We start from the raw sequence: 26,257 nt of genomic DNA on the forward strand, positions 1-26,257 counted from the left end.
TTCTTGCCATTTTATTTGATTGAAAAAATATATCAATAATTCCTTACCAGTTTGCTTTACTAATATCTTGAACATTATCTAACTATAATTGTATTCTTATAAACACTTAAAACTAAATTTTTTTACACGGCATTTATTTTAATAATTTCTTGTTAATAATTCCCTGTTATGTTCCTTTGTTACAGTTACAGTAATTTTATATCATATTACACTATGCTAGTTACATTAAATAATAATATTCCTTATTATGTTGTTGTGTGTGTGACCGCCTCCGTCACTCCTTACAAACGAAACTGATTATTTTATCGTCCAATTTATCCTAATTACAACCCCCAGTTAGTCACGTTGTATTGATTCTCTGTTATTTACCTTCTTTGTAAGTTTGACGTATAATGTAGTTATTATTTCAGGTTTAAGCTCGTTATTCACTGTTTCCATCTCCCACAGCACTATTATTTTTTTTTTCCTATATCTTTGTTTGAAGACTAGAAAATATTTTTACTTTTGTTCTTGTAATTTTGTAATCTTGCGAATTCTGTTGTTGCTTTTCTTCGATAAGTTTGTTTGAAGCGTATGAAGTATATGTATTATGATATTTTTTTTTAAGATTTTGAATGTTTAATAATATTTTCTTCAATTACTTAATGTTAATGAACAGAAAGTATAAATACTTAAATTTCCTCAAAAAATATCAATCTCCCAAAGTAATATTATTTTACTTCCTCAACACTTTTGATGTCTAGAACAATTACTATATTCGGTTTTATGTAACAATTTTACTGCTTCCAAAGTTTTATTACCCTACCTGCAGCTTCTGAGCAGATAAGCACCAAATTCTGTAGGTTTTCTTATAAATTAACACTGACCACACAATAAACTGTTGAGGCAAATCGTGCTCAAATTGCCCAAGTGTTGCCATGGTAACGGATTCCACAATGCTAAGAGATAGTTTTTTGCTAGTTAAAGAAAACAATGACAAGAGATAGTTTACAGCGGTGACTATTAAATTTATTCATCTCTCGGACTATTTGTTTTTACGTGTTTTCTCAATAACTTCTTTGAAGTGAAAGTATATCTATGAAAGGAATAAAAATCTTATTATAATTAACATTTAACACAAGAAAGTATAATCATCCCAATATCAAATTTATCTCAATAATCTAACCATCTTGCATGGTATCATTATATTTCCCTCAATAACTTTGTTAAAAGACTTGTATTAGTATTTATATGTCTAATTTAAGCAGTAAAAAGTATTAGCATTCAACTTTTTGTAATAGCTCTTAAGAATACTTGTTACAAATGGTGAGGTATTTAAGAAAGGAATTTCACATGCCCAAATTCCTACATTGGACAACAAATCATAATATGACGAAGGAGAATGATATTTGTACTATGGTATTATCACTGATATTGATGGCTGAAGAAAAATAAATGCTACCATGTCAAAATATATTAGAATATCGACAATTTTCAGCGTATAAATATATAGATGCATTCTGATCGTATAATAATGTATAATAATGTAAATTCCCAGTACTTGGTAATCGTAGTAGTTAGAGGTTCAAGTGTTCCTGAAGAAAGCAGTGATGGGTAGAGGAAACGCAGGGTAACACTGAAGTCCATTTTATTAGGATGGGAGAAATACAAGTGGTGACTAGCGGTATTGCCATGCACGACCCGATCAAACTGAGACTGCCCTTGCCATATGGCAGCCTCGAGCAATATTTGCCACATAACCGTGCAGTGTTGCTTAGCGTGATTATATACATAAATGCTATCGGCACAATGTATTTGCAGGGGTTACTGCCTCGGCACAGTGTAGATACCTGTCTCTCCTCTCTCCCGCTCATAGTCTTTGTCTTGAAAGCGGACTTCTTCTAGTCTAAAATCGCTCAGGCGTCGAGGTGCACTGTGGGAGACGGATCCTCGTGGTGTAAGGGGACTGGAATCCTCTGTCAGGGCCAGCAGCAGGGGGTGGGACTGGCGGAGAAGCGGCGGTTCCTCCACCCAAGACACTGACATTTCGGCATCACAAACCTTGTAGTCAATGTGTGACACCCATCACTAAACCCCACCTTGTCCCAACAGCTAGTCAAATAGGGTCCTGGGCCTTGGACAAAAGAGAACACGTGGCCGGCCTTGGCCGGTCACAGCTCGGCTCTGGTCTGCCACTCCTTGCTTAAAGGCCTTGGCGCGTGTGCAGGGCATGGAAGGTGACCCTTGGGATCTGGGCAGGGCGTCCTGTGGGTAGAGATGTCACGTAACTCAGGGAGTCCTTTGTCAAACGCCTCACAGTCTATGTTGCCTGAAGGGCCACCTTGGATGAGGTGCTTGACTGTCTTGACCACCCAGCCTCAGCATGGCATTGACTGTCGTGTAGTGGGGTGTTGACACGATGTGGCGGACTCCCCAATGCCAAGATCCTGTGAAGTCCCGGCTGGTGAACTGTGGCCCACCGTCCGTCATGACGTCTGGACGCCAGTCACAGAGTGCCGGAAGTGGCGAATATAGGTGGCCGCGGACTGCGTGTGTCCGAACCACAGATTACCACCACAGGCCAGCCAGAGGGTGGTCAGCGACAACTAGGAAATGTTTCCCAGCTGTGCTGAAAATGTGACCTGCGGACTCGAAGAACTGGTGGGTTAATCGTGCTGAGGGCTCTTGCTGTTGACTGGGCTGCATGATCTGTACGGCTCACAGACATGACGGTATTGACGTACTCGGCGTCAATGCAGACCCAGTACAGCCTGCCTTCTTGGCGGCGCTTGGTAGCTCTGCTCACGATGAAACATAGATGTGGCGGGCCAGAACGTGACAGCGAGCTGCAGGGACGACCACCACCGGGCACCGTACAGGACGGAGTCCCCATCTCTCGTGGGGGTCTCCGTATCTTCAATACGGGCGTGGGGCATTGGAGAGTCAAAACGGTCGCAGAGACCCCAGTCCTCACACTTCTCCAAGAAGCTGAGTGTGGGAAGGAGGGGTGTCGCGTGCAGCGTCCGTAGTTCCTCAAGGGCCAGGTCGCTGTCGGGAGTGGCGACACTGAGACCTGGGTGCTGGCGAGGGACTATGCGGCCTGCAAAAGTAATGTTTTGACGGAGAAACCGGCCTCGGTGCTGAGCATCTCGTCTTCAGGTGTCAAGGGCGGCTGGCTGGGGAAGGCGTCGAGGTGCACAACTCCCTTACCTGGCCAACGCCCGGTGAAGGCGAGCCAAAGTGTTACTTTCTCCTTCAGGCGCTGGGCGAAGGATTCTCGATGGCGTCCAGCGAATAGTGATTAGAATGGGACCAAGGGCCTGTGGTCTGTGATGAGGTCTGAAGTGCTGTAGGCCAATCCGCGTAAAATTTGCACTTCGATATGGCCCTTATACCACTGCCAGCAGCCAACTCGATGGTAGCGTGGCGAGACTCAACATCGGTGAGAAGCGAAACCACACTGTCTTGACGGTACTTTCCTCCGTGATCCTGGAGAAAGAGGCGTAACCAACCCGTACAGGCGCGAAGGCGTCTGTCTGGAGGACGATTGAGGCGCTAGTCCGAAAGTAGCGAGGATAGGTGGACTTGACAGGGCCTCCTTACCTTATGAAAGGCGAGGTGTGGTCAGGGTCCCATGAAAGTCCTCTTGGGGGCTCATCAGGGGCAGAGGCGGCAACAGCTGGTTCACCAGGCCTATGAAAGACCTGAATCCGTAAGGTTGGTTTGCAAAAGTCCATAATGGTGGCGAACTTTCTCTCCGGGTCGCAATGCCATCCCTTGAGAGTCGGTAGCATGAAAAGACACTGGGTTGCGGCAAGACCGACTTTCTCGGCAGTCAAATCGGTATCGTGCGTCCTACACTGGTCGGTACCTCGTCGATGCGGCGGAGATGCGTCGGTGATATCTCATGTTGAGGAGGGCGTCTCATCCACCACCTTCCCGCCGAAGTTGGTCACGCCTTGAAGTGCCATGTCACCACGGAGATTAAGCGTCCCCGTAACGGCGAATCCCTTAGAACCCGCGGCAGTAGCGAGCGTCCGTAGGCGTGATGAAAGAAAGTGGTCAGTGGCTGATCCTCCTTCTTCAGTGGGATCTGCAGTAACCCACAGAAGGGCGTCCATTGTCGAAGTGCGTACCTTCGGGTCCACCTCCGTATAGCTGCAAAAGGTGTGGGTGAAGGATGGGCGGGACAGGACACCTGGTGTTAAGCTTGAACAAGTCGGTAGTAATCCGCCTCCACACGTTAGTCTCAGCCTGGCGGCGACTGAAATTTAAGCAAGGGGACGGGTCGTCACCATGGTCGTGGCACCTGGCCCACCATGGAATCAGTTCGCCCGTCACTGAATCCCTGAAAGGCGAGAGAATCAACCGGGGAGTGTGTGTATGGCAGAAACGGCTGTTAATCTTCCCGCGATTGTGTCCTCATAAGCGGACCCGCCATAGTAGCCTTCAGTGGCGCGGTCCGTGGGGCCTCGCCGTCACCAGCACATCCGATGCTCCTTCAGGAAGTAGGCGCGGCTGAAGAGGCGCGTCTGCGCTGTGAAAGAAGGCTGGCAGCGACTTTGGGTGGAGGTGGGGCAGGGTGGGCGCGGGTTCCTGGGCAACTCTGCGGCAGTGCCAGAGCGCGTCGCTGCGTTGACTCCGCGCACCCTGCTGGCGGGGGTGTGCGGCGGCTGGGGCTCTGCCTTCGGGAAAGTCTCTGGGCACCACGCCCTAACTCCTTGCAGTGCTCGACAACAGGGTGCCTTGTGAGTAGGTTGCACGTCCATCCATCCGTAACCACGACCTGTTGCATTAAGTGATCTCCGCTTGAAGGAGCTGGCGTCCGGCACCCCGCAAGAGAACCGGCGCATTGTAGTACTGCAGCTCTTGGCCGGTGGTCTGAAACCGCGTTTGGTGAGAGCCCAGTTTCTGCGGTGCTTCAGGCCTATCACCGTATTATCAGCGCGGTGTCGTATCACCCAGCGATGTGACCCGACCGTCACCCGTGTGTGGCGGCGTCACGGATGGTAGGGAAGGGGTAGCCCTGGGGCGTGTGGTCGATTCACACCCTCCTTATGTGACTCAGCTGCTGCTTGGGGCTGCATGGGCCATCTGAAGGGCTGTGTGCGAACCGCAGAAGAGAAGTCGCGCTACTTTCCTCCTCGTCTCGGGCTTTTAAACTGGGTTGTAGCAGCAGCGCATCTGCATTGTGTCCCTCGCGACCGCCAGGCCTGGCCTGCGGCCTCGTGCAGGCACCTGTGTTAGACCAGTGGCCCTTCGGTCACTTCCACGGCCTGATGCGTCGGCGGCGGGCATGTCTTGAGGCCATGCTGCTTTCCGCGCTGCCACGAGGAAGCACTAGGCAGGCATGGAAGAAGCGTGCGACAGCCTTCCGCGTTGTTGGCCGCCTTCTTACCCTTCTTGTGCTGAGGGTGCTCTCACAGCAGGTGGGGCCCGTAAGGCAGAGGAAGGTGTGGCAGACTTGAGTGACCTCATTATGACCGACATTGATCACTACCACCTGGAGTGTGGCGGAAGCGTCAGGAGATAGTCCTTTTTTCCTTTCTTACGCTTACGGCTTCCTGCAAGATCCCATGTGATCCAGGCTTCCTCACATTCCGGCTACATATGCGCCTTGCAGACGTCGATCTCCTCTGACAAAACTCTTCAAGCGTACAAAAAGAGTCGTCAAAAGAAGTTAAGTTCTCCGCTTTCTTGCAGCCTGGTGGAAAAGCGCGGCGATGCAAAGCCTCGTTATTCCGACCCTTAACATGCTCCTGCAAAAGGTCGAGCACATCCGTCACTGAAAGAGAGTAGAATCGGGAGGGCATTTTACGTGTGTAAAACTCTCTGGGTCTCCAGCGACAAAGCATCTGCAGTTGGATGAGCTCTGTTTGTTTGAAGGCATGCTGTCAAGGTCTACATCGTGGAGTAATCACCATCCCAACGCCGCCTCCACTCCACGAAAAAGCTGAAGCGTTATGTCTGGTGAGAGGGTGGGTGGGGGTTGAGCCAGATGCCTTGGGAGCTGTTAGATGCTGGTACCTGGAGGACGCTGGTGTGGTGGAGGAGGAGGTACTGGCGCCTTGGTGCAGCAGTGAGAGAGTGGAGTTAGCGCCAGGGGTGTGTGCACACATCAAAGCGCGCCTTTTCCTCCTCTCCTTCGTGTCTCCTCCACTCAGGGGTTCAATTTCTCTTAGTCCCTGCGTCTCTGTAGTCCATCCACTTCAGGGTGTGGCAATGTGTCCCTAAATAGCTGTAGGTGAGAAGGATGAGGGCAGTGGGCATAGGCTCCATCTGTGCCCGGTGAGAAGGTGGTGGGGAGTCGTGTCTCCCCATCTTGGTGTGCCATCTTGGTATGCTTGAACTCTGCGCTATTTAGTATATAAAGTAAGCCTCATCAGCTTCAGAACCCATATATATGACTCATGAAAAATCATAGAGATTTTCAACTGCCATCCGTGGTCGTGTGTCGTCTGCGTGTGTGTGTCTGTCTGAGAGAGAGAGGACTTCATGAGTGGCGCCATGCAGTGGCTAGAGCACTTTGCAGGGGGAGTGGAAACGTTAATGCCTCCGGATAACCATACGAGGAAAAGGGTAATAGATCTCAAATGCTCCGTGGGTACCACAAAAAACAGGGCAATGCTCAACTCTCAGCTTTAGACACACTAATACACTGACACTGCCACCGTCACTAAAATGCACCGTGACGGCGCAACACTGCACGTCGCGGCGAAACACAACGCAACACAACACAACACACTAGTCGACGCGCACATCGCCGGCAGATGTAACCGTCGGCATTGTTCACACACTTGTAAGTTCACAGACCCTATTCACTGCGCCATGAAGGTTCCAAGTGTTCCCTGAAGAAAGCAGTGATGGGTAGGGAAACACCGGGTAACACTGAAGTCCATTTATTAACGGATAGGAGAAATACAAGTGGTGACTAGCGTGTGCCATGCACGGCCCACAGAGTCAGACTGAGACTGCCTTGCCATATGGCAGCCTCGGGGCAATGTTGCCACATAATTATATACATAAATGCTACTCGGCACAGTAGCTTATTTACAAGGTTACTACCCGGCACAGTAGCATAGATACATAACCTACAGTAGTGGTAGTAGATAAACAGTGAGACAGACAGACAGACTAACAGACAAACATATATTAACAATCAGTTTCTCGATAAGTCCCATCCCATCACGAAGGTTCATGAAATACCGTGGTGGACCAGGCCGTGTTGACGAGTACCGTCAGTCTGGAACTATTCCTTTGTACTAGCCAGACCCAACAGTGCCTTTACTTATTTGAACGTATGAACAGCGCGGTATTAACCGTGTCTTATTTCTTTACTTCATTTTCTTTGTCTTTTTTTTTTGAGGACACCAATACGTCTAGCACTACCACATTCCCTGAGACAGCCTGACAGCATTCCTTCCCACCTGGTCTCCTTTCCTCCCTCACACACCGCGACCACACCTTTAACCCCTACTACCATCCCTCCTCCCGTCCTCTTTCATCCTCAACTTGAAGCTGTAGATCGGAGCGGTTTCACTGCTATAACCTGCAGGCATTCGGGTAAAGTGTTTATGCTTTGAATTTACCCTTCGTTAAATTTGTAGTCGTAATATATTAAAAAAGCTATGTTGATTATAATTTTATTGTATTTGTCCAGTGAATAAACTGATTAGTTTAAATTCTAAGAGACTAAACACAGAAATATACAAAGAAAATTTTTTAGAAGGTGATAACTATCTGGCTGTAGTCTAGTGTGAAAATATCGACTTTGTGTATGGTGCTAAAATACTATTAACCCCCTCCCCCAAAAAGCTTCAACATTTAAAACTAAAATCAGTGCACATAACATTTGTAATACAAAGACCCCAAACAAAATAATGGTTAATATTTGAGCATATAGTTAATACTAATTATGCACACCTTCAAAATTCAGGTGTAGTGCTTGTTCATTTTGGGCACAATCTATCGTTGAATTGGTTTGATATGTGTCGTATGCAGTTAGAACTCGTTTATGCTCACTTGTGGTCTTGCACAGGCTACATTATTTTCAGGGTTGGATACAACGCTCGTGAGTCGCTGGTTAACGCTTTAGACCCCTTTAGTCCACCCAGGTATGAATGGCTATCTAACTTACAGTTCGGGAAGTGAAGGTTATCAAGTGTAGTGCCAACCACACTGCCGTATACAGTGTGTTGTATCCGGATCTGTGGGACCCAAAGACATTGTCAACGCTTACAGAAATCAGATACATAGTGAATTTAGAGTATTTTTAGTAATATAATTTTTCCATGTCATGTTGTAAAAAGTAAGAAGACCTGGAATACAGGTTTATACATTGTCATAATTTTTATTGTGATTTTTATTATCATATCCTTAACAAGTTTTACTTAAACATCTCCTACACCGTGGTTGACGTTTTAGAGAAGAAGATAAAATGTCGTCAACCTGTCAACCATTTCACGGTCGATGAGGAACTAGTGATTTTGACGACCAAGCTACTTAAAACATCCATCTCACATCTTTAGTGTATTCTTTTTTCACATATAGAATAGAATATTATATAAATTTCTTATTACTTTGAAGGAATTAATGTCTAGTAGAGTTTTAATCTATTTTGCATTTCCAATATTTAGATTCTATATTCAGTACTGTATAAATTTGTTAATTGCGTTTCATTTGTCTTATTCTGCTATAGTAAGGACTTGCATCTCATATGTATATCTTTTTAGTAAGGAAAAGAACACATACATTTTGTATAAATATATATATATATATATATATATATATATATACAGTATATATATATATATATATATATATATATATATATATATATATATATATATATATATATATATATATATATATATATATGCCATCAGCCTATGCCTTCTTACTTCAGAGAAACAACAGCCAGTGCTGTGGGTTTGCCTCTCTCACTCCTAAAGACAGCCAACTGCCCATCTCTTGAAAACCTCCAGAATGCATTTTAATGAAACTGTCTTCCAGATGTCAGTTTTTGTAAGGCCTAGGGAGAAAGGAAGGGGGAGAGTGAGGGAGAGAGAAGAGGGGAATTGAGGGAGGGAAAAGGGAGGGAGGATATTTGGAAGGCGTACGTAAATTTTGCAGAAAACGTGGGTTCCCGAGATAAATAATCGTACTGTATTGGCAGTGTTCCAGGACTTTTTTTTATTTTCATGAAGAGTAACGCTACATAATATTTTATTTATGTTTTGAAATTCTGATGCCTGATATATTTCCATTGTGATGGAGGATCTATCAACCGGAGATGTGTATCTTTTAATTGTTGATTACTAATGCATTACGATTCTTGTCAGCTGTTATACAAACTGAAAAGTTATGAATAAAAAATCGTAGATATAAAAACTGAAACCTATTTCTTTGGTGATGTTCTTTTCCTTTTGCAAACTCCAGATGACAAAAAAACACCAAGGAAAATTTGTTGACCCTATTGAGTTCAGGGTAAAATAAAGGTGATTTTTTTCTTTTGACTCTTCGACTGAGGTAAGGTGTCAGACTAGGGAAAACTATGTTACCGGCAGCGGAGTATGGGAGACTGTAAGGTGTCAGACTAGGGAAAACTATGTTACCGGCAGCGGAGTATGGGATCGACTGCAAACTCCATGTAATTTCGTGGTATTTGAGCATAAATTCAAATTTATATATCAAATACTCCGTCAAATAATTCACTAGCACGTAACAGCGGGCTTTGAAATGCCCTACAGAACACTGATGTATCACGACGCAATCAGAGCGGCAAATGGAAACTGCAGGGAGGCCGACAGCGAGCGACATGTGCCGCTACACGCCCTCTTTGATCTAGTGCGCCAAACACACCCACCCAAACGACATTTCAACACCTCCTTATCGAATATTTTTTTTTTTTAGCTATGAATTTTATTTCACTAGAGTCTACTTTCGCAGGATATTGATTTCGTTTTCATAATGTTACTATTGGGGGGCATTAACTTAAAAACCCAAACCTCGCTTGCCCAAACTTCATTTCAAAACCTCCCTGTCGAATATTTTTCCCTATGCTATTATCAATTTTACTTCATGCCAATATTTCATATTTTTTTAGAAGGCAATTGTTTTTGTTTTCTACATATTAACAGTATTGTAGCTCACCAAACAAATACTACATTCCATCACATTTATTTGAGTGTGTGTAATGAAGAATTTCCTGTCACTGACTTTGTGAATTTTTTGTTTACCTTTTTATATCATTTATGTAATAATTTTATGGGGTAATTATATAACAATATAATAACACGATCACCCCTAAATATTAGTTTATTTATATAATCAATAATTTATTTATTTAGTTAGTTATTTATTGGGAATTTCTTTCACTTATTTACAAGGTTGTGATTGTTAGTTCGTTAACACCATCGGTCCCCAACAACTAGGATTATTGACACCATCTGTCCCCAACAACTAGGATTATTGACACCATCTGACCCCAACAACTAGGATTATTGACACCATCTGTCCCCGACAACTAGGATTATTGACACCATCTGTCCCCAACAACTAGGATTATTGACACCATCTGTCCCCAACAACTAGGATTATTGACTCCATCTGTCCCCAACAACTAGGATTATTGACACCATCTGACCCCAACAACTAGGATTATTGACACCATCTGTCCCAACAACTAGGATTATTGACACCATCTGCCCCCAACAACTAGGATTATTGACTCCATCTGTCCCCAACAACTAGGATTATTGACACCATCTGTCCCCAACAACTAGGATTATTGACTCCATCTGTCCCCAACAACTAGGATTATTGACACCATCTGTCCCTCAACAACTAGGATTATTGACTCATCTGTCCCCAACAACTAGGATTATTGACACCATCTGTCCCAACAACTAGGATTATTGACACCATCTGTCCCCAACAACTAGGATTATTGACACCATCTGTCCCCAACAACTAGGATTATTGACACCATCTGTCCCCAACAACTAGGATTATTGACACCATCTGTCCCCAACAACTAGGATTATTGACACCATCTGTCCCCAACAACTAGGATTATTGACACCATCTGTCCCCAACAACTATTGTTGACACCATCTGACCCCAACAGCTTGGATGAAATTATTGACACCATCTGACCCCAACAACTAGGGTTATTGACAACATCTGTTCCCAACAACCAGGCCTATTGACATCTTCTGACCACAACACTTAGGCTTGTTGACGCTATCTGACCCCAACAACTAGGATTATTGACACCATCTGTCCCCAACAACTAAGATTATTGACACCGTTTGTCCCCAACAACTAGGACAATTGGCACCATATGAACCCAACACCTACGATCATTGACACCATATGTCCCCAACAACCAGCCCCACTGACATCTTCTGACCCCAAGAACTAGACCTATTGACACCATTTGACCCCAACAACTAGGACAATTGACACCATCTGATCCCAACAATAGGCTATTTAGTAAACCAGGTTGACCTTATTTGACCTTCCGCACTAAATCTATTTACCTTGCCTAACCCTTAACTAAAGCAACAGGTTAATTAGCAAGCCAATTTTATCATATAATGACCTCTTTCCAACAGCCACGACCATCAGAGTGGAACGTGTGGTGGTACCTCCTGTCGTGCTGGCCGGGAGAAGGGTCAAGCTAGAGTGTCAATACAAAGAAGAAGGTGATAAGCTGTATTCCCTTAAATGGTGGAGGAATGACGATCAGTTCTACCAGTTTATCCCCCCGGACAGAAAACACTTCAAGGTGCCTGGTGTGACGGTCAACTTCACAGCCAGTTACACCCTCAGTGCTGTGAGTACTGGGAGGAAGGGAGTGGGTCAGGGTAGGGGAAGTAAGGAGTGGGGGGAAGGAGGTGAGGAAGTTATTGGAAATGGAGGGTAAAAGGTAAATGGGGAGTAGGTGATGATGGAGGGAGGGGGTAAGGAAGAAGGGAGATAGAGAACAGGGGAAAAGGAAGGGAAGGGGAGAGGAGAAGGGGGAAGAGATATTTACAGTTAAGAAACAAATCCAGGTACATTAAACCACAAGTGAAGGAACAACACAGATGCAAGTACGAGAAGAGTTAAAAGTACAGTAACATGAAGGCATATATAAAGGTACACTGTTAATTCAGGTATAAGTATAGGCACAAGTACATAACGGTAGAGGTGCAACTTAGATATAGGTACACCTACTCGGGCATTATTTATTGATTTTTTTTATAAAGTTGCATGTAGGTACGATCAAGCTAATTTGTTGTTGATATCACATGTACAATATTACTAGAGCCCAAATACATACATACATACATACATACATACACACATACACACACACACACACACACACACACATACATACATACATACATACATACATACATACATACATACATACATACCATGCATACATACATACCAGACGACCAGTTATGGGCAACGTGGATACAGTACACTATGCACAGACCTTTTGATCATGAGGAGGCAATGTGGCTGGCGCTGGACTCGACCGCCTTCACCTCCACAACTGTAAAGTTAGGTACTTGTTGACAGTTGAGTGGGTCTTGGAAGATTAAGGCCAACACCAGGTAAATTCTATGATGCCTTCAAGTCCTTTATTTCAAGATGCCAATTTAATCACAGGTAAATACAAATCAATTCTCAGTCAGCATATCCAGTACTTTATGTTGCTCCAGGAAACAAACTGTCAACTTTAGCTGAATTTTCATCAACTCTCAACTCCACTATTTGACCCAGGAGTTGTTTTGTCAACATCAGGCCACCTTTGATCAATTCTCAACCCTCCAATTCAATAGTATTCTTCCCTCATGCATTGGTAGATGATGTGTTTATCATATATTTATTAACCCGAATCAACTTTCAATTACATTCGTTCAATCGTCAACACTTACACCTGTTACAGTAGTTGGCTCATTTTGTGAGATGTAGCAACTTTATTTATGTTTACATTATAGCCAAACTCCCGGAATGGCCTAAGGAACTTCGCAATAGTAGCCGTCCTAAGAATGATAAATAAATATTTCACCTATATCTCTGACTGCCAGCATTTCTTGCATAGTAATAGTTTTAATACATGTTACAAATTAGAACGTCCTTGGCTCCTATCTGCTTTCTTCTAGGAATTTAGACGGTGGTGGTGTGGCGAGGTGTTATAACGTAAGGCGAAGATAGGGGAAGAGGTGCACCGACATACTGTCGTATCTAGTAATATCTCCTCAACCTGTGAATGCTGATATTTTATATGTGGATTTAGGTAATATTGGAATAAACCTATGAGACGTTATTGCATCCTGTTTTCTTTATTATGTGAACCATATTCATACTTGCCATGAAAACTTTTTTGCCAAACTTGGGAATAATGAAGTTTGCCTAAATTTCAAAAGTTACTTCTAAGCTTGCATCCAAGTAGACCTGATTTATACTTATCTGTACTCTAATCAACTAATATCAAGTTTTGTGTCCGGATGTCACTCACGATGGCTCTGAGAAAATATGTGAAGACCAGTCCTGCCACCACCACACAACCTCACACACCACACACCATGATAAAGCTTACAACTACCCATATTTATTCTACCGTCTCTTACACTGTGCTGGTTGGTTTCCTACCATTAAAATAAAACTGGTAGATCTATACTGTGTAACCATTTATTGCTACACATTTACTGATAGTTAGGTTGTGGAGTAAATTAGGGTTCCTGCTGATTCATATGTGATTGTTTACATGAAAATTATTAGGGTTTGTTTAACAAATATTTATAACTGCACATACTGTATGTAATAAAGCCACCAATACATTATTTTTATAAATTAGTTACCATTCTTCTTGTTAATTATCAATCTTGCTCATAAAAACTTGCTATGAAAGGTGGGGGTAATCTGCCTAATTGGTGTATAACTACACTTTAAAACAATCCCTGCCAATTTCCAAATACTGTATAATTATCATGCCTCAAATAATTTCGGTTATTCAATTCAATATCACACACTGGCCGGTTATAGTCAATGGTTGTATTGTATAGTATAATATAATCCTATATACCCCGTCATATTAGGAGGGCAACCAGATAACACAATTTACTTTTATTCTGAATGTTACTAATGAGTCCACCCACCCTCTTCTCAATCACCGCCCGCAGTCGGTCTGGTATACCTGTAGAAGCGACCTGGTTCAGGAGAAGGAGGTTTCATAAAATGTTCTTGGATCAAGAATACAGTAACTGTGGCTTATTGAGAAACAGTTCCCACTGGGCATGAGTGTAGGCCATAAGTTCCAATGGTGTCCGTTCCCTCTCTGGCTCCCATCAGTTAACTATATTCCACCATATATATTTTATGTGGGGTTCATATTTTGCCCCTTGTTCGACAGTCCTAGCAGCAGCAGATCCTATCGACTTCCCAACAACTACTGGACAACCCTGGGTGTATGAGTGAGCCAGAAGTCGTGGACAAAGTTGATGGGGCCTGTAGGGAATGGATAATGGATAATTCCTCTCCTGAAGTGAGAGGAGGAAAAATTATTGCAATATATTCATGCCTGCAAAAGTAAATATTAAGTCAATCTTGGTGATGCCACCTACCCCATGGGTGGAAACCCACTCCCACAATAGAAGTAATAATTATCTGTATTTAAGCCAAGGTCACATACTGTTTATAATAGTGACTTATCGTATACCACTATCACTATATTATCTGATGCATTATCCCATACAGTTGATCATATATATTGTATAGGACTATAGGTGGTGTCGTGGAAGCTCACTCTGTGCTGGACGTGGATTGAGACGAGTTGGAACAGGCAGGGAGTGCAGTTACAATGGGGTTACAACAATTATGTAGTTTCGTTTGTGTATAATATTAGGTTCAAATGTTGATTCTATATCGTGTCTCATAGTAGTTTTTTTAATAATCAGTAACAGTTGTATTATATTGTATGAGTGAGCCACCATGAAGAATTCCTTAGCCCGTGAATGATCACTTAATTTCCAAACATAGTATTGGAGGCTTTATGACATAGCGTATGTGCAATTTCAAATATATATTTTCTAAACCATAATAATCTGCATGTAAACAATCAAATATAAAACAGCAGGAATAATAGATGATTACACAGTTTTAATTTAATGGTAGGAAACCAACAAGCATAGTCAAAGAGACGGTAGAATAATTATGGTTAGTGGTAAGCTTTATCATGGTGTGTGGTGTGTGAGGTTGTGTGGTGGTGGCAAGGACTGGTCTTCACATATTTTCTCAGAGCCGTCGTGAGTGATTCATCCAGACACAAAACTTTATATTAGTAGACTAGAGTACAGATAAGTTTAATGCCAGGTCTCCTTGGGGGCAAGCTTAAAAATAACTTGAAATTTATATAAACTTCATCATACCCAAGTTTGGCCAAAAAATTATCACATGGCATCACAAAAAATTATGACCAAGTCCCAGGTTGCTGATCTGACTTTCTGCCTCATTTACACACAATTGCAGGGTCTCAATTGTTTATCTTGCTTGGACAACAAAACGTATCGTTTCTCACTCTTGACCTGTTTTATTTTTTCCATTTCTATATTTATTTTCGACACGATTTGTTTCTTCTCCCCCCACCCCCTCCCGCAGGCCCCGATGTGGGTCGGTGACCTGTGACTGGGTGGGCTAATCCCAATTTAAAAAATACCCAAGTTTGGCAAAAAAAAGTTGTCCTGGCAAGTATGAATATGGTTTAACATAATTATGAAGACTGGATTCAATAACGTTTCATAAGTTTATCCCAAAATTACTTAAATCCATATATAAAATATCAGCATTCACAGGTTGAGGAGATATTACTAGATACGACATAATGTCGGTGCACCTCTTCCCCTATCTTCTCCTAACGTCATAACACCTCGCCACACCACCACCGTATAAATTCTTAGAAGAAAGCAGATAGGAGCCAAGGACGTTCTAATTTGTAACTTGTATTAAAACTATTATCAAGCATGAAATGCTGGTACTCAGAGATAGAGGTGAAATATTATTTTATTTAGCATCCTTAGGCCGGCTACTATTGCAAAGTTCCTTCGGGCCATTCCGGGAGTTTTACTGAAATGTCAACAAACAAAAACCTACCACATCTCACAAAATGCGCCAACCACTGTAACCAGTGTAACTGTAGGCGATTGTACCTGATCTAGGACGTGAAATGTCACTCTAATGTCAATTTTGTAATCAATTCTCACTCATACTGGTTCACCGTCTTATCAACTCAGATGCTTCACTCTAATCAACCTTTAACCTTATGTCAACTCTCATACATTCTCAACTCTATGTCAGTCTGAATAAAATTTCAAGCCTCATTTAAACTCTAATCACCTCTCCAGTCTGATCAACCTTCAACCACAGGTTACCTCTAACCAATACCCAATCTCATGTCCAGTTTGATGAAGAATACCTTTGACCTGACGTACTCCTACAGGGCAGCAGAGGGCAGGAGGTGGTGGTCCTGGAGCCGGTGGACCTGGAAGCTGCTGGGGTATATAAGTGTGAGGTTATGGCAGATGTCAACTTCCAGACGGAGTTTCGTCAGGCGAATATGACTGTTATGTGTAAGTAAGAATGTTGGTGAGACCCATAACTGTGTGTGTCTGTGTGTGTGTGTGTGTGTGTGTGTGTGTGTGTGTGCTTACCAGCCGTCTCTGCACTCTCCTCGAGAGTATATGGGAAAAGGAGGAAATCCCCCAAACTTTTAAAGACGCCTCCATTGTCAATATTTATAAGAACAAGGGAAACCTGTCAGCCTGTGGCAACTACCGTGGGATCTCGCTGCTCTTCGAAGCTGGCAAGATTATCGCCCGAGTCCTCCTAAACAGACTTCTTGCTGAGGCGGAAAACTTCCTCCCTGAATCTCAATGTGGTTTTAAACCATCACGTGGCACCATTGACATGATCTTTGCTGCCCACCAGATACAGGAAAAATGCAGAGAACAGCGTCGTGACCTGTACATGACTTTCATCGACCTAACCAAGGCCTTTGACTCGTCAACAGGGAAGCCCTCTGGTGGACCCTCAGCCGTTTTGGCTGCCCATCAAACTTCATCGCCATTGTGAGGCAACTCCACGATGGAATGAACGGCATTGTCCTGCACAGCGGCACCCAGTCTCAGTTCTTCCCCAACCAAACAGGGGTTCAGCAAGGGTGTATACTGGCACACACACTCTTTTTCATCTTCTTGACTGCCCTCCTAACTCGTGCCAGTGCCAATTTAGCCAGCGGGGTGAACATCGAATACCGGATGAAGGGGGATCTTTTCAACATAAGACGACTCCAGGCAGGCAAGAACAAAGGTGTCGTCAGCTTCCATTACTGAACTTCAGTATGTAGACGACCTCACCCTTGTTGCTCACACTGAACACAACCTCCAGAAGATCCTGAACACCTACGCAGACGCGTATGCACACTTCGACCTTGAGGTGAATGTACGTAAGACTCAGATTCTCTTTCAACCTGCCCTTGGTTCAGACACACCTCCACCATCCATCCAGCTTAACGGTACTACCCTCTCTTAATGTTGCCCACTTTCGGTATCTCGGCTCCCACCTGTCCACCACCGCAGACATCGATGAAGAGATTCAGCATCGGATCAGATGTACATCTCAAGCCTTTAGCAGACTCCGAAATCGTGTCTTCAGCTGTCGGGAGCTGAAATTATCTACAAAGCTACATGTATATCGAGCAGTGGTCCTCCCTACCCTGCTATATGGCAGTGAGACATGGGTCACATACAGGAGGCACCTCAAGGCACTTGAAATCTTTCACCAACGTTCCATCCTCCGAGTTCGCTGGGAAGACAAAAGAACAAATTCCAGTATTCTTGCTGACACCAACTGTAGGAGCATCGAGGCTACCATTAGCCATGAACAACTACGTTGGACTGGCCATGTTACCCGCATGGACAACAGTAGACTGCCAAAGGAGCTACTTTATAGTCACCTAAAGAATAGTACACGTAACGCCGGCGGGTAATTAAAAAGGTATAAGGATAATCTTAAGACAAACCTGAAAAAGTGCCAAATCGACCCCCTCACCTGGGAGTCGATTACTCCACATCGCAACACTTGGAGGAGCACCACACGAGAAGGTGTCAATACTTTCGAGTTAGTCCGGCTGCAAACCGAGGTAGACAAGCGCCAACGCCGGAAAGACGCTGTCACCGCCCCTCCCGCAGTAGAAGGAGCCCCCCACATGTGCATCGGGTGTGAATGACGCTGCGGGTCCCGTATCGGTCTCTTTAGTCACCTCAAAACTCACTAACCTAAGTGACATCCCTAATACCTCATATCATTGTATCATAGCCGGATGATCGTCATACTCGATTCTGATTGACAGCAAAGTAGTAGTAGTAGTAGTAGCAGTAAAAAAAAATCTGGACCACATGAAGGTTGACTCCCCAAGCTTATTTCATCTTAAGATTAACCACCATAACGCTAGCCTCACCTACTATAAACAAAACCTAACCAAACATAATCTCCAGGTTATCCTTTTTTTTTCCTTTGTTGCTTTGGGATCGCTTTGGCTGAGGGGAAAATTACTGGGGTTAGAGTGAGGGGGTGAGGAGCTCGACCAGTCAGCCTGGGACCCTGCGGGTGAGAGCGGCCGAGTATATTCTCGTGTTGGCTGTTGACCCAAATTTTTACTAAGTGACAGTTGATTTACATTTGGGCTCCCTGCGACCTCCCCATTTACCCCTAAGATCCCGCATCTGTTTTGATTTACACAGTGAAATTTGGCTATTTTCATTCACCATATTTTTATTATTATTCTGGACGAAATAAGTTTATATCTATTGTAATGTGCTAACCACGTTTTCAAATAAGTTGTACAGCTAAGTATGCTGAAGTATATTCAATCCTTTTCATCTTATATTTCTGATTTAATAGTTATATTTATGGGTATATTGAATTATCTATGCAAAACTCTTAAGGAAATATGGGTCATATGCTATGTTCTCGAGTTATTTTTATGTACTTACAGCGACGCAGGTATATTTTTTTAAGATACAGTACATCTTCCAGTGATTTTGAGGCATTAAACTTTATATTGTAAAAGCAAGGAAACATTAGAGCAGGAAAGTATAACTTTTTTCTTTGTATAACGTTCTGTATTTGATATTCATTTGTAAATTGTATTGTACTTAAGTTTGTAGGTGTTGATGAAAGATAGTTTTTTGTTTAAATTGTTTTTTTACCGCGTTTAGTTCTCTCTTCATCTCTCACTTTAACACACACACGTGACATATATATATATATATATATATATATATATATATATATATATATATATATATATATATATATATATATATATATATATATATATATATATATATATATATATATATATATATATATATATACACACACACAGTTAATGTATAACTGTTGATGATTTGTGTGTGTACTGTACTAACCTAATACACCCGCTTAACACCTTAGTTATGAATGACTTATAATAGATTACAACATAAACACCTCTCTTTATTTGTCCTTGTTTCTCCTATTTTCTCTAATACTTTTTTACTATTTTTCTTTTTTGTTTATTTAAAGAAGTATTGCATTGACTATTTGGTGTACTAATTATATTTATTTCCTGTTTTTTTTAATGCCTCATTTGTATTTACTTTTAGTCATCATAATCATTAAGTTAATATGTTTGCTTGATATTAGTGTCATTTATCTATTCTAATTATTCAATAATTTCCGTGTATTAATTTCACATATTGCTGAATACCGACTAATTCAACAATTATCTCTTCATCTATGCCACTCATTCAAAAACTTTGTATTTTCTGATCATTAATTTTCTGTGTTACTCTCTGTTTCTATTTTGGTGTTAATCTAGTTATTATTATTATTATTATTATTATTATTATTATTATTATTATTATTATTATTATAATAGTGTCATTATTATTATTCAGTAGTAGTAGTAGTAGTAGCGTCAATAAGATTATCTTGTTTACTCGCTATATTAACACCGTGCTGTATGGCTCGACAGACGCCCCAGAAGGCCCACCCATCATCACGCCGGGACCTAAGACGGACACCAGCAACATCACGGCTGGACAACTGGTCGTCCTGAACTGTTACTCCTCCCCTGCCAGTCCTCCGCCCGTACACACCTGGTACATCAATGGCAGACACGTAAGTCATAATCTTGTGGGCTTAGGAAATAATCTAACACACAGTACTCATATATGCTTGTCTCACGATCCTTCGTTTCAACACCAAGCAGAGATGTGACTTTACTTGTTGAAGCGCAGGGATCACTTGAACATTAGACACTCCAGCTTATTCACCTGTTGTTTAAACACCCAAACTTAACCTAACCTAACTTAATGTGACCTGACCTAACCTAACCTAACCGAAAATAACCTAACAAACCAGGTAGTGTAGCAATATATTATAACATCAACATCTTACAGGTGGAGCCATCATGGGTAAAGTCCTACTCTCCGGTATTCAGTGCAGGATTAGCCAAAACCAAGACGCGTCTCCAGTTCTCAGCCACGACGCAGTTGGTGGCATCTGGCAGGGCGCTGACGGTGACGTGCGAGGCTACCCAGAGAGTCCCTGGCGTAGTCAAGAGCATGGGCACTGAAGGGTATCTGCAGGTGGAGGAGGGAGGGGTAGGAGAGCCCCTACCCAGTTACAAGAAGAGCGCTCACCTCACTCTTCAGCCCACCCAACCTCCTTCCTTCTGGGATCGTATCTTCAGTGCTGGTGGGTACACGATGGAGCCGAGGTACTAGACGATGGAGGGAGGGGGGAAGGGAAATTTAGGGGATGTGGAAAAGGTGTGGCTCATATTTTAGGAGAGGGGGGATTTTAAAAGATGAGGATAGAGAGGAGTGGGATTTTAGGGGATGGAAGCAGAAGGGAGAGGGATTTTGGAGATGAAGGCAGGGATGGAGGGATTTTAGGGAAAGTGCATACTATGCCCATCATCTCTCCCAAAACTAAGTTCGTTACAATAAGAGTGGAGGAAAGACTCCAGCAGACGGCGAGATGTGTCATGAAAATAAATGATCTCACAAATGCCGAGAGAGGGAAACTGAGGGGGCGTGAGGACGACGACAAATGTGGCATATGAACAGAATCAAGGTCAATATAATAATAATAATAATAATAATAATAATAATAATAATAATAATAATAATAATTAATAATAGTAATAATAATATAATAATAATAAACACAGACGTACAGCATTTACAAACGCATGTGTATGTACAATACATCCTAATATAAAGTATACATACATACATACATACATACATACATACATACATCACCATGACCTCATCTGTAAATTTTGTGAGAAGCTTCTGCACCATCTTCGACACCGGCTACTACTACCACCCGAGATCCCTCGTCCGAGAATTGCTGTTCAACAGAGAATTGCTGTTCAACACCACAACCGCAACCAGCCCATACGAGCCCAGTCCCAACCATTGTAAAAATTATCAATAACTTGTAATCAACCAGTGTAATCACTCCCAACCAATCTTACCTTTTTGCACTGTCACTCTGTTGAAATGCCTTGTAGTATGACCTTCTCCCCACCTAGTTATTATATATCATATTTACAGTATATCACTTATGTTACTTGTATATTATTTGTAAATCAAGAGACCCATTCCCCAATTATGTAACTGTATATTTTCAGCCTTCCGGCTGCCATGGTCTTTCAATAAACCTTTAATTATTATTATTATTATTATTACGTACATAGATGCATACATACATACATAGGTATACTCTTGCCGCTTATTTTTGTCATTTTCATCTACTGTAGCTTATAATCTCTCTCTCTCTCTCTCTCTCTCTCTCTCTCTCTCTCTCTCGCGTGTGTGGTGATGAGGTGAAGGGATAAAGCGTGCCCCCCCCCCCCGACACACAGATATAATCTCATCTTTCCTCCTCGAATCTGAGCCTCAAAGTCTCATACTGTAGTCTCAAAGTCTCATGGAGCCTCAAAGTCTCATCGTCTCAAAATCTCCTAGAGCCTCAAAGTCTCGTAGTGTCTCAAAGTCTCCCAGAATCAAATCTCCTAGAGTTTCAAAGTCTCCAGGATTATCAAATTCAACTATATTCTCAAATTCTCCAAGAGCCTCAAAGTCTCCTACAGTCACATATTCTCCTAGTCTCAAAGTCTCCATCAGTCTCAAAGTCTTATAGAGCCTCAAAATCAAAAGAGCTTACCTGAAGATTAACACCTATCGTATATCACCTGAAGATTAACACCTATCGTATATCACCTGAAGATTAACACCTATCTTATGTCACCTGAAGATTAACACCTATCTTATATCACCTGAAGATTAACACCTATCGTATATCACCTGAAGATTAACACCTATCTTATATCACCTGAAGATTAACACCTATCTTATATCACCTGAAGATTAACACCTATCTTATGTCACCTGAAGATTAACACCTATCTTATATCACCTGAAGATTAACACCTATCTTATATCAAGATTCTTCTATTTACCTGGATGGGTAGTTAAGTGGGTCAAGTTAGGTCAGGTTACGCTTGAGGTTAGGTTAGGTTATGATAGGTTTAATCAGGATTGGGTGCTAGCTGCTGTTTAGGTTAGGTTAGGTTAGAAATGTTCGTTACACACGTTAATTGAAGGTAGTGGTGTGTGTGTATATATGTGTGTGTGTGTGTGTGTGTGTGTGTGTGTGTGTGTGTGTGTGTATGTCAGTGGGCTGTGGGTCTCAGTAATCGGATCACTGGTCACGCAAGACTCTGATCTAACTGGCCACTTTTTCTTCATAGCATATATATATATATATATATATATATATATATATATATATATATATATATATATATATATATATATATATATATATATATATATATATATAGTAAATCACTGTGCAAGTGTGATCTAGGTATATGCTGATGATCATAAGTGTGAGGTGAGTACAGACCTAGTCTGTACTCTGAAGATGGTACACGAAAGCTTTGTTTTTCTTCCCTGATATATATATATATATATATATATATATATATATATATATATACTGTATGTATATATATATATATATATATATATATATATATATATATATATATTTGTATAAATGCGCTGAAACAATGGTGCTTTGTTGTTTCTTTTCCCGTGATTTTATCAAGATATATCTTATCCACGTTTTCATTGTGGATTTACATATATATATATATATATATATATATATATATATATATATATATATATATATATATATATATATATATATATATATATATATATATATATATATATATTTTATTATATATATATATATATATATATATATATATATATATATATATATATATATATATATATATATATATATATATATATATATATATATATATATATATATATGTATATATGTATGTATGTATGTATGTATGTATGTATGTATGTATTCATAATATAAAGGATAATAATGATATAATATATTGCTATAAAATTTTACGGGCGATATTTTTAGATTAGAGTATATTATCTATGAACATATAGTAAATCTTCTGTATAATATAAATGATGTATATATATATATATATATATATATATATATATATATATATATATATATATATATATATATATATATATATATATATATATATATATATATATATATATATATATATATATATATATATATATATATATATATATATATATATATATATATATATATATATATATGGATGTATATATGTATGTATGTATGTATGTATGTATGTATGTATGTATTTTGGGTAAATTCATAATATAAAGGATAATAATGATGATAATAACCAGAGTCGAAATTGCTATAAAATTTTACGAAAACCACTCTCACAAATCCCAGAAAATTATAAATCTCTCTGCGATATTTTTAGAAACCCCAATGAAATAGAGTATGTTTATTATCTAACAAATGAACATAAGGATTGTGTTTCTTTCCTGTTGTTTTAGTAAATCTTCTGTAGGAACTTGGAAGGAAGATATAAATACCTTCCGTATTGTTCGACGATTGGCTAATGAATGAACTAGCATGGTGTAACTGTTTAAAGAACTTAATTGTTGAATTCAGGAATACACAAAACAACAATGTACAGTACTTGTTTTAGTAAATATATTTATGTTATTGTTTGCACTAATTTCTCATTTATTTATTTGGTATGATTTGTTCTATACGATCGTCGATGCCTATGACGTTATTTTAATTTATTTCCATGTAATTTCGATTGTTTATAATGCCCAAAACAGCAACATTTTCTGACAACAAAGACTATTTATCTTTCTGATGTTAACACAGACGTTTACTTAATCCAGGCCACAAACTTTACTAACTTCCCACTTCTTACTCTTGCAGGTTCCAGCGTACACGTTTGCTTGTACCACCACCACAGCCTGCTTCTACTGGTTATCGCCTCAGCTTTCCTGGTACCTCCTGCTCTCACCATCCCCTGCTGAGATCTTCTTTCACCCTCCTGTTCATTCTGATGATAATTAGCGCTATACAGTAATAAAAATCTCCTTTATTTATCCCGCTTGGCTGGGTAACTTCCGGCTCAGCGGAAGATGTCTTCGTGTAAGGCTGTATGATGAGACCTCCCGTCGCGTGACCTTGAGACGTCCTAATAATGAGATGTTACGACACGAGAGACTTTCTTGTGTTCTTTATCCGGTGATGTGATCTTACGGAATGAGAGGATCACCTGAAAATTAGGCACCCCAGCTTATTTCACTTGAAGATTAACCACCACAATGCTAACCAAACCTAACCTCCAGGGCAAGTTACGGTGGTTAAACTTCGGGTGAAATAAGCTGGTGTGCCTAATCTTCAGGTGATCCCATGGGCAGAAATAAAAAAGTATCACGTTTTTGCAGTCAACGTGAAGCAGCCTCGACAGATAACATGTTAGAGCGTTCACAGTTAAGAAAAATAATAATTATACTGTTTTCCGTGGTAAGTTCACACCAGTTGGTAAGACTCCTCTGATGAATGTTGAGTTGAACAGGGAAAATTGCCCTGGTAATTAAGTTAAATTCAGCCGATAACGAATTCAAGATGACTGGCAAAGAATTTTCATGGTGGTAAAATTACCGAAATTTTAAGATAGCCGGCAAAGCATTCACAAGAAGATAAAAAATTAAAAACAGTCGGCAGTGTATGCAAAGACTGCCAGTAAGGAATACAAGATGGAAGTCAGTGTACTCAAACACTGCCGATAAAGAATTCAAGATAGCCGAGAGTGCACAAAAAGAAAGATTGCCTGCAAAAAATTCTCAAGGTAACCGGCTACAGATGAATCCCTATAAATTGTCTTTTTCAATGAACGAGACAACCAAACCAGTTCATTTCTAACAAATGATTGTTACCTGGGTCGTTTAATACTGCTCGAAGTATAATAAGATGATACAATAAAAATTTACACCTTATTTTCAAGCCTTTGCTAGACTAATAATACGCGTATGTTTGGAACTGATGAGTGGAAGTGTGTGTGTGTGTGTGTGTGTGTGTGTGTGTGTTTAATACACGTGTCTCTCTCTCTCTCTCTCTCTCTCTCTCTTGCGTTTCTTGCTATGTGAATCTCAACTCTGCTGTGTACTTGCTGCTAAGTGATCTCTTCTCTGTTTGCTGTGACCTGCTGTTCAAAGATCCCTTCTCTGCTGCTGTAATTTGCTAGTAAATGTCCTATCAACTGGTGTGTATCAAGTGTCAAAGGATTCTCTGCGACGTTTAAGGAATCTCTTCTCTGCTGTGTACTTCTTGTTGAAAGATCTCTTCTGCTGCCAAATGATATTTTCTCTGCTGAGTCTATTGTTAGATGGCCTCTGTGAATCTGCTGTTAAATGACCTATTCTCTTTTATGCATCTGGGTGTTCAGTGATCTATTTTCTGCAATGCATTTGATGTTTCAGTTGTTATATAACCTCCATTTTGCTGTGTCTTTTACGTGATCAATTCTTTGCTGTGTCTGCTGTTAAAAGGCCTCTTTCCAGTAGTATCTGCTGTCAAAAGTCTCTTCATAGCTGTGTCTGCGGTAAAATTATATAGGCTGCTCAAAAAATTTTCTCCTGTGTATCTGCTGTTGAATAATATCTTCTTTGCTAAAACAGCTATTAAATATCTGTTACCCGCTGAACAAGAATGTCTACTCTGCTATCTGCTGTTAAGTGATGTCTGTTCATCT

General features: G+C 41.0%; 1 protein-coding gene across 1 annotated transcript in view; it reads left to right on the forward strand.

Moving 5' to 3' along the window:
- LOC121873200 overlaps nucleotides 1-25,201 on the forward strand; it is a 43,119-nt gene extending 17,918 nt beyond the window's left edge. Inside the window, exons 2-6 of the mRNA XM_042376553.1 lie at nucleotides 11,598-11,818; nucleotides 16,478-16,607; nucleotides 20,057-20,202; nucleotides 20,484-20,781; nucleotides 24,433-25,201. Of these exons, the coding sequence (XP_042232487.1) occupies nucleotides 11,598-11,818; nucleotides 16,478-16,607; nucleotides 20,057-20,202; nucleotides 20,484-20,781; nucleotides 24,433-24,533 (896 nt within the window). The 3' untranslated portion in view covers nucleotides 24,534-25,201. The remainder of the gene's footprint in view (nucleotides 1-11,597; nucleotides 11,819-16,477; nucleotides 16,608-20,056; nucleotides 20,203-20,483; nucleotides 20,782-24,432) is intronic.
- The last annotated feature ends 1,056 nt before the right edge of the window (nucleotides 25,202-26,257 follow it).

Source organism: Homarus americanus, unplaced genomic scaffold (assembly GCF_018991925.1).
Source record: "Homarus americanus isolate GMGI-L3 unplaced genomic scaffold, GMGI_Hamer_2.0 scaffold32929, whole genome shotgun sequence".
Taxonomy (NCBI): domain Eukaryota; kingdom Metazoa; phylum Arthropoda; class Malacostraca; order Decapoda; family Nephropidae; genus Homarus; species Homarus americanus.